At 40.3% G+C, this 9963-nt stretch overlaps 1 gene segment (V, D, J or C); it reads left to right on the forward strand.

Annotated features, from left to right (window-relative positions):
• The first annotated feature begins 7882 nt into the window (after window positions 1-7882).
• Window positions 7883-8339, forward strand: LOC129675506 (immunoglobulin heavy variable 7-4-1-like). The segment is given in 2 exon segments: window positions 7883-7928; window positions 8008-8339. Coding segments are annotated over 2 exon segments (378 nt in total).
• The last annotated feature ends 1624 nt before the right edge of the window (window positions 8340-9963 follow it).

The raw sequence follows: 9963 nt of genomic DNA on the forward strand, positions 1-9963 counted from the left end.
AATCATGGAGAGGGAGAACTTAGGAAAGAAAACAGGAACTACAGAGGTAAGCATAACCAACAGACTACAAGAGATGGAAGAAAGAATCTCAGGTGTGGAAGATACAATGGAAGAAATTGTTGTATCTGTCAAAGAAAATAATAAATCTAAAAAATTCCTGACAAAAACCATCCAAGAAATCCAAGACAACACAAAAATACAAAAACTAAGAATATAGGAATAGAGGAAAAAGAAGATTCCCTCCTCCAAGGCCCAAAAATTATTTCCAACAAAATTATTGAAGAAAATTTCCCCAACTTAAAGGAAAGACCTGTAAGTATACAAGAGGCCTACAGAAAACCTAATAAATTAAACCAGAAAGAAAATCCTCCCGTCACATAATAATCAAAACAGTAAGTATACAAAACAAAGAAAAACTACTAAAAGCTGCAAGGGAAAAAGGCCAAGTAACATATAATGGCAAACCCATCAGAATCACACCTAACTTCTCAACAGAAACTATGAAAGCCAGAAGAGCCTGGACGGATATCATGCAGAACCTAAGAGAACAGAGGTGTCTGCCCAGGCTACTGTACCCAGTAAAACTCTCAATCCTCATAGATGAAGAAAACAAGATATTCAATGACAAAAACAAATTTCAACAATAATACCTACACACAAATCCAGCATTACAGAAGATACTGTAACAAAAGAAAAATACAACCCAAGAAAACTAACTACTTACAAGAAATCACAGGAAATAACTGACTTCACTACAGCAAAACAAAATTAGCAAAACAAACAAACACACTACCGTGGCCAACATCAATATCAAAGGTTCTAACAGCCACTGCTCATTAATCTCTCTGAACATCAATGGACTCAATTGTCCAATAAAAAGGCACAGACTAACAGAATGGATGCATAAACAAGACCCAACAATCTGTTACATACAAGAAACACACCTAAATCACAAAGATAGACATTACCTGAGAGTAAAGGGCTGGAAGACGGTTTTCCAAGCAAATGGACCCAAGAAGCAAGCAGGAGTAGCCATTTTAATATCTAATAAAGTAGATTTTCAACCAAAATTAATCAAAAGAGATAGAGAAAGACACTTCATACTCATCAAGGGAAAAATCCACCAGGAAGATATCACAATCCTGAACATCTATGCCCCAAATGCAAGAGCACCAACATTTGTAAAAGAAACTTTAATAAAACTTAAACCACATATAGACCACCACACATTAATAGTGGGAGACTTCAACAACCAATCTCAAAAAAAGACAGGTCAACAAAACAGAAATTAAACAAAGAAACAATAAATCTGACAAAGGTCATGAATCAAATGGACCTCACAGACATCTACAAAACCTGTCACCCTAACTCAAAAGAATTTACCTTCTTCTCAGCACCTCATGGAACCTTCTCCAAAATAGTCCATATAGTTAGTCACAAAGCAAGCCTCAACAGATACAAGAAGATTGAAATTATCCCTTGTATCCTATCTGATCACCATGGACTAAAACTGGACCTCAATGACAAAAGTAGCAAAAGGCCTACACACACATGGAAACTGAACAACTTGCTTCAAAATGACAGCTGGGTCAGACAAGAAATAAAGAAAGAAATTAAAGACTTCCTAGAAGTCAATGAAAATGAAGGCACAACATACCCAAACTTATGGGACACAATGAAAGCAGTGCTAAGAGGAAAGTTCATAGCACTAAGTGCCTTCAAAAAGAAATTCAAAACACTCATGCAAGCAACTTAATGGCTCAATTAAAAGCCCTCAAAAAAGAAAGAAGCAGACACACTAAAGAGAACAGACGACTGGAAATAATCAAACTCAGGGCTGAAATCAATCAATTAGAAACAAATAAAACAATTCAAAGAATCAATGAAACCAAGAGCTGGTTCTTTGAGAAAATCAACAAGATAGACAAACCCTTAGCCAAACGAAAAGGCAGAGAGAAACTATCCAAATCAACAAAATCCTAAATGAAAAAGGGGACATAACTACAGATACTGAAGAAATCCAAACAATAATTAGTTCTTACTTCCAAAGTCTATATGTCACAAAACTGGAAAATATAAATGAAATGAACAATTTTCTTGACCAATTCTACATGACAAAGCTGAATCAACACCACGTAAACCAATTACATAGTCTTATATCTCCTAAGGAAATGAAAGCTGTCATCAAGAGTATACCATGCAAAAAAAGCCCAGGGCCAGATGGTTTCAGCGCAGAATTCTACCAGACCTTCAAAGGAGAGGTAAAACCAATACTCCTCAAACTATTCCACAAGATAGAAACAGAAGGAACCGAATCCAAGAACATATCAAAGACATCATCCACTACAACCAAGTAAGCTTCATCCCAGGCATGCAGGGGTGGTTCAATATATGGAAATCTATCAATGTGATCCACCACATAAACAAACTGAAGGAGAAAAACCACATGATCATCTCCTTAGATGCTGAAAAAGCATTTGACAAAATCCAATATCCATTCATGTTTAAAGTATTGGAGAGATCAGGGATAAAAGGCACATACCTGAACATAGTAAAGGCAAGATGCAGCAAGCCTATAGCCAACATCAAACTCAATGGAAAGAAACTTAAATCATTCCATATGAAATCAGGGACAAGGCAAGGCTGTCCACTCTCTCCATATCTCTTCAACATTGTTCTTGAAGTCCTAGCCAGAGCAATAAGACAACTAAAGGAGATCAAGGGGATACAAATTGGGAAGGAAGAAGTCAAAGTATCACTGTTTGCAGATGATATGATAGTATACATGAGTGACCCCAAAAACTCTACTAGGGAACTCCTACAGCTGATTAACACTTACAGCAAAGTGACTGGATACAAAATTAACTCAAAAAAATTAGTAGCCTTCCCCTTTACAAAGGACAAAAGGGCTGAGAAAGAAATTAGAGAAACAACACCATTCACAATAGCCACAAATGACATAAAGTACCTTGGTGTGACCCTAACCAAGTAAGTCAAAGACTTGTATGAAAAAAATTTCCAGTCTCTGAAGAAAGAATTAGAAGAAGATATCAGAAGATGGAAAGATCTCCCATGTTCATGGCTTGGCAGGATGAATATAGTAAAAATGGCCATCTTACCAAAAGCAATCTACAGATTCAATGCAATTCGCATCAAATTAACAACACAATTCTTTACAGACCTTGAAAGAAAAATTCTCACCTTCATATGGAACAACAAGAAACCCAGAATTGCAAAAACAAATCTCTACAGTAAAAGATCTTCAGGAGGTATCACCATCCCTGATCTCAAGCTGTACTATAGAGCGACAATACTAAAATCTGCATGGTACTGGCATAGAAACAGACTGGTGGATCAATGGAATCAAATAGATGACCCTGACATAAATCTACATACGTATGAACAACTGATTTTTGACAAAGATGCCAAATCCATTCAATGAAAAAAAGACAGCATCTTCAACCAATGGTGCTGGTCTAATGGGAAGTCTACATGCAGAAAAATGCAACTAGATCCATACTAATAACCCTGCAAAAAACTAAAGCCCAAGTGGATCAAAAGCCTCAACATAAAACCAGACACACTAAACCGCCTAGAAGAAAAAGTGGGGAATATGCTTGAACTCATTGGCACAGGAGACAACTTCCTGAACAGAATACCAACAGCACAGGGTCTAAGAGCAACAATCAATAAATGGGACCTCATGAAACTGAAAAGCTTCTGTAAAGCAAAGGACACTCTCCTCAAAACAAAACGACAGCGTACATTGGGAAAAGATCTTCACCAATCTAATATCTGACAGAGGGCTAATATTCAGTTTATATAAAGAACTGAAGAAGTTAAACAGCAAAAAATCAAGTAATCCAATTAAAAAATGGGATACAGACCTAAACAGAGAATTCTCTGCGGAGGAATATCGAACAGCAGAGAAACTCTTAAAGAAATGCTCAGCCTCATTAACCATCAGGGAAATGCAAATCAAAACGAACCTAAGATTTCACCTTACATTCATCAGAATGGCTAAGATAAAAAACTCAAGAGACAACACATGCTGGAGAGGTTGTGGAGAAAGAGGAACACTTCTCCACTGCTGGTGGGAATGTAAACTTGTATAACCACTCTGGAATGCAATCTGGTGCTTTCTCAGACAACTAGGAATAGTGCTTCCTCAAGAGCCAGCTATACCACTCTTAGGCATGTATCCAAAAGTTCCTCAAGTACACAATAATGACATTTGCTCAACCATGTTTGTAGCAGCTTTATTTGTAATAGCCAGAAGCTGGAAACAACCCAAATGCCCCTCAGTGGAGGAATGGATACACAAATTGTGGTATATCTACACAATGGAATATTACTCAGCAATAAAAACAAGGAAATCATGAAATTTGCAGGTAAATGCTGGGATCTGAAAAAGATCATCCTGAGTGAGCTATCCCAGAAGCAGAAAGATGCAAACGGTATATACTCACTCATATAGACATATAATATAGGATAAACCTACTAAAATCTGTACACCTAAAGAAACTAATTAAGAGGGAGGACTCTTGCTAAAATGCTCAATTCCAGAAAGGCAAAGAGGCTGGACATCAGAAGAAGGAGAAAAGAGGGAACAAGTCAGGAGCCTGACACAGAGGACCTCTGAAAAGCTCTGCCCTGCAGGCTATCAATGTAGATGCTGAGACTTATGGGCTACCTTTGGGCAGAGTGCAGGGAATATTAGGAAAGAAGTGGGAAACTGTAAGATCTGGAGAGGACAGGAACTCCACAAGGAGAGCAACAGAACCAAAAAATGTGAGCACAGATGTCTTTCCTGAGACGGCTATTCCAACCAAGGACTATGCATGGAGATAACCTAAGACCCCTGCACAGATGTAGCCCATGGCAGTTCAGTATCCAAGTGGAATTCATTGTGATAGGAACAGGGACTGTCTCTGACATGATCTGATTGGCCTGCTCTTTAATTATCTCCCCCTGAGGGGGAAGCAGCGTTCCCAGGCCACAGAAGAAGACAATGCAGCCACTCTTGATGAGACCTAATTGACTAGCATCAGAAGAAAGGAAAAGAAGTCCTCCCCTATCAGTGGACTTGGGGAGTGCAGGCATGCAGGGGGTGGAGGAAGGGAGGGATTGGGACAGGAGGAGTGAGGGAACTATGGGCGGGATACAAAGTGAATAAAGTGTAATTAATAAAGAAAGAAAAAAGAAAAAAATCTGAAGAAAGAAAGAAAAGAAAGAAAGAAATGGAAGGAAGGAAGAGAAAAGGAAAGGAAAAGAAAAGAAAAAAAGAAAAAGAAAAGGAGGGAAGACAATACAATAGGTAAAACATTTATTTTGCAAGCAAGAGACACTGATTTTGGAACCCAGATTTCATGCAGCAAGCTTGGAATGGCTGTGGATATTCATAATTCCAGCACCGGTTGGCAGACATATGGATCATTGAAGCTTTTTGGCATGATGGTTAGGCCTCATGGAAGAACTTCATGTTCAGTTAGAAACCCTGTATCAAAGACATGTTTTCAGGTGGTGGGTGAACAACAGGCAAGGTCCAATGTTAGTTCCTATATGTGTCTATACACACAAGCATACTCACTTGTGTGCACACGTGCACACAGCCACAATACTTAAAACAACACACACAAAGAGGGAGAACACACTTGCACAAAGGGTGTCAATACTCAATGCAGAGATAGTGTGTGATCCATCAATTACCCTTCTTGTGGTGTACCATAAATATGGAAGTTCAAACTCTTACAAGAATATTTGCATAGATAGTCAGTCCCTCATAATCTATGATACTCTACCACAGAAATCATCAAATGTTGAATGACTGAACATGCCAACTATTTCCAAAAAGTGCCATGTTGTGATCTCAACATTTGACATTCATGCAATGCTTTCTATGCTACAATGTGGATGAATCCACAGGAGATTAAAAGTGAAATAACAAAAGCCCAGCCAGAAGTCTTTTCTGAGTCTGATACTCCAACCCAGGACCAATCATGGAGATAACCTTGAACCCAGATGTAGCCCATGGCAGCTAAGTATCCAAGTGCATACCCTAGTAAGGGGAACAGGGACTGTCTCTGACATGAGCTCAGTGGCTGCCTCTTTGACCACCCGTTAGGGGCAAGCAGCCTTGCCAGGCCACAGAGGAGGACAATGCAGCCAGTCCTGGTGAGACCTAATAAGCTAGGGTCAGATGGAAGGGGAGGAGGACATCCCCTATCAGTGGACTTGGAGTGGGGCATGGGAGGAGATGAGGAGGGGAGGTTGGGATTGGGAGGGAACTAGGGAGGTGGCTACAGCTGGGATACAAAGAGAATTAACTGTAATTAATATAAGAAAAGTTTTAAACAGTTAATAAAAGGATAGAATGTTTCCTCATATGTCATGCTTCATCCCCATAAAATTCAAGGCTATATAAGTCTATGGAAATTGGTAGAAAAGGAGGACCTGGGGACATGGAATGTGAACATGGAATGTAAATATGGGATGTGTTATATTCTATAAGTTTGAGACAATGATAAAACACAGAAAGAGCTAAGAAATGCATTTCCAACATTGTGAATGCTGTAAATTTCAGGGTACTCTCTAACTAAATTGTTACTCATATGAATTTCACACAAAAATTGAGCATGAAAACAGATGGAATGAAATGAGAACTAAGGCTTTCCATCGAGACAAATGAACCTATGGATGGTAAAGTGAATATATCAGTGGAAAGAACAGGTAGAATCACAGAGGACAACAGAGACACAAAAACCATCTCATGTCCTGTGTGAGCCATGGGGAGACGAACCCAAGACCATCACCCTAAATTATGTCACTGCTTGTGACACATCTGTGCCCACTCAGAAAAGTTCAATCACAGGGAAATTGTAGCATCTTCCACAGGAGAGGGTCCTGCTCACCCACAACCATGCCTGCCCCATTGCTGCAATAGTTGACAAGGGCTACATCTAAATGCTCCTGGTAGATCAGCTGTGTGGGCATGTGCACATTGGTGAAGGTGTCCAAAGAAGCTGAACCATTTGTCTCCCTGAGGAGCTGCAGTTATAGGTAGTTTTGAGTTGGTTGCTAGGAATCCCACTGAGGTCCTTTGGAAAGCAGTGCATGTGTTTAACCACTGATCTATTTCACCAGCTCTCTAAAATGTTCTTGTTATAACATTTGCTTCAGGATTTTTACTGCAATGACAATTTAATATCATATTATTCTAAATATATTATTCACCCCAATCCTCCTCATGTACCCCCTTGCACCATTTCATAGTTACAACATTTACTACGTGACTTACATAAATGGAGATCACACATTTTAAATAGAAATGTATTTTAATTTTACAGTAAATTTCACCAAGAAATATCATACACTGATATGGAAGTGAAGAGGACCCTAAGAGTTGAGGACCAGCTCCAATTTAGAGGCAATAAGCCAGGAAGTACTGATGCAGAGGGCAGTCTCAACTATAAAGATGGAGTCATTGATTCTGAGCACAGAGCAGGACAGCCACCTTATGAGTGGTTATCGTAGGCCACTGATGCCCTGTTACACATATAAAGTTCAGGGTAAGCACTGAAGCTGTGAGGTGCATGGTTGAGAAAAATCACTCTGCAGACCCAGCTCAAACATAGACCTTAGGAAATAACAACCAGCCAGAAGACATGAATACCAGATACTAAAGGCAAAGGCTCAGCCCTCTATGGTCAGAAATCCTCATATGTCAATTTGTATATCCGGTTTAGCTCATTATGAGTTAGTGAGCACAGCCTTATGCAAATCTGTAGAAGATTTTGGAGTAGAAAAGTGAGGGTCTCCTCATATACCAGCAAAGGAGTGCTTGGTTAGTGTCAAGGATCACAGACTCCACACATCATACATCATGTATTGGGTGTGGAAATTCCTCTTCTTGATGGCAGCTGTCCAAAGTAAGACATCGGAGGCAAGAGCTTCAAAGGAAACTGAGGTAATCCCAAGAAATCTAACCTTCCTGTGTTCTCTCCCCAGGTGTCCAAGGCCAGGTTCAGTTGGTGCAGTCTGGGTCTGAGCTGAAGAAGCCTGGAGAGTCAGTGAGGATCTCCTGCAAGGCATCTGGCTACACTTTCACAAACTATGGCATGAACTGGGTGAAGCAGGCACCAGGAAAGGGCCTGGAGTGGATGGGTGCTATCAACACTTATAATGGAAACCCAACATATGCCGAAGACTTCAAAGGGCGGTTTGTCTTCTCTTTGGACACCTCTGTCAGCACTGCCTATCTGCAGATCAACAGCCTCAAGAATGAGGATACGGCTATGTATTACTGTGCGAGACGAGACAGTGTGAAAACCACATCCTAAGTGTGTCAGAAACCCTGAGAGGAAGGTGGTTCTACTGTGGCAGACAGCAACAGAGCAAATACTCTTCTCTTGATCTTTGATTAGGATTTTGAGGTTAGTGATAACAGATAGAAAACTGGCCTCTACTAACCCACAGAATATTCTAACTGGTGTCTGGAGAGACCATCTCAAAAAAAGGGAAAGTGAACAATGTATGGAATATTTAACATTGTATAAAATAGTGTTATTATAAGATATCAATATACAGTCAATAAACTGACCACAATCAAGTCTGAAAACAGTGTTTAGAAAGAGTAACGTAAGACTCTACCGTTCTCTCAGAGAAAACGAAAAATCCAGATATCTACAGGCTTACAAGAGAGGTGGGAGAGGAGACAGAACACAACTGCAATGGGAAAAGTTAGCCTACAAGCAGCCAGCGTAGACAACAGATGATCATAGACACCCACTCCTGCAAGGCAGGAGGTTTCTTTACATGACTCACAAAAATGCAATTGCACATAAATACCATGCATATCCCAAGAAGAGAATAGTTGAAGATTCTCACTGGTATGTTACAGTTAAATGTCAAACAAACCAACAATCAAATGGGTCCCAGGTAAAGTCTTTGTTTTGCCATTCCCTCAATCTATGCTCCATTCTCATTCATACACATCTTGTACACAAGACAAATTTTGGGTTAAAAGCTTCATGGGTGGTTTGCTGCCTCCTCCAACCCCTGAAAGTCCCACCTGACTAAAGAAGATGATGACTTCAGCCTCCAAACCCTCCACTGTTAGATGTCTCAGGTAGGGTCACCCTCCAGAGTCCTGGGAGCCACCCCTAAACCATAGAGACTTCACCACCAATTTCTGTTCTCTCTCCAAGCCCTCCTCCACAGGCCCTAACACTACTCTCTCCTCACCTTATTCCCATCCATTTTACCCTCCCCACCCTTCTCCCACCAACTTCCTCATTTCATCTACTTCCAATGTCTATATTATACACCTTTTTGAGTGAGATTCCAGCATCCTCCCTTTGCCTTACCTGGCTTCTTTGAGTCTGTGGATTGCAGAATGCTTACCTGAATTTTGTGGATAATATCCACTTATAAGTGAGCACATACAATGTACCTGTTCCTGACCTGGGTTACCTCACTCAGGATGAGCTTTTGTAGCTCCATCCATTTGCCTGCAAATTTCACAATATCTTTGTTAGTAAAAGATATTAAAATGTATTCCATTGTGTAAATGGACCAACTTGAGACCCACCTCATGGGGGAGAGCCAAACCTTGACTCTGTTAATGATACTCTGTTCTGGTTGCAGACAGAAACCTAGCATGACTGTTTTCTTTTATACTTTATCCAGCAGCTTATGGAAACAAATGCAGAGACCCACAGCCAAAGGATAGGCAGAGCTCAGGGAGACTTTTAGAAGACTCCTGTGCCTAATGCGGCTTATAGAGACTGAACCAACAATCAAAGAGCTTCCATGGACTTGACCTGGACCCCCTACACATATGTAGAGATGTGCAGCTTTTTCTTCATGTGGTAACGCTAGCAATTGGAGTGGGATTGTCTCTGACTTTGTTGCCTGACTTTTTGTCTTGTTCCCCTAGCTAGACTGCCTTGTCTGGCCTCAGGG

Source organism: Psammomys obesus, unplaced genomic scaffold (genome assembly GCF_907164565.1).
Source record: "Psammomys obesus unplaced genomic scaffold, mPsaObe1.curated_primary_1811, whole genome shotgun sequence".
Classification (NCBI taxonomy): Eukaryota; Metazoa; Chordata; class Mammalia; order Rodentia; family Muridae; genus Psammomys; species Psammomys obesus.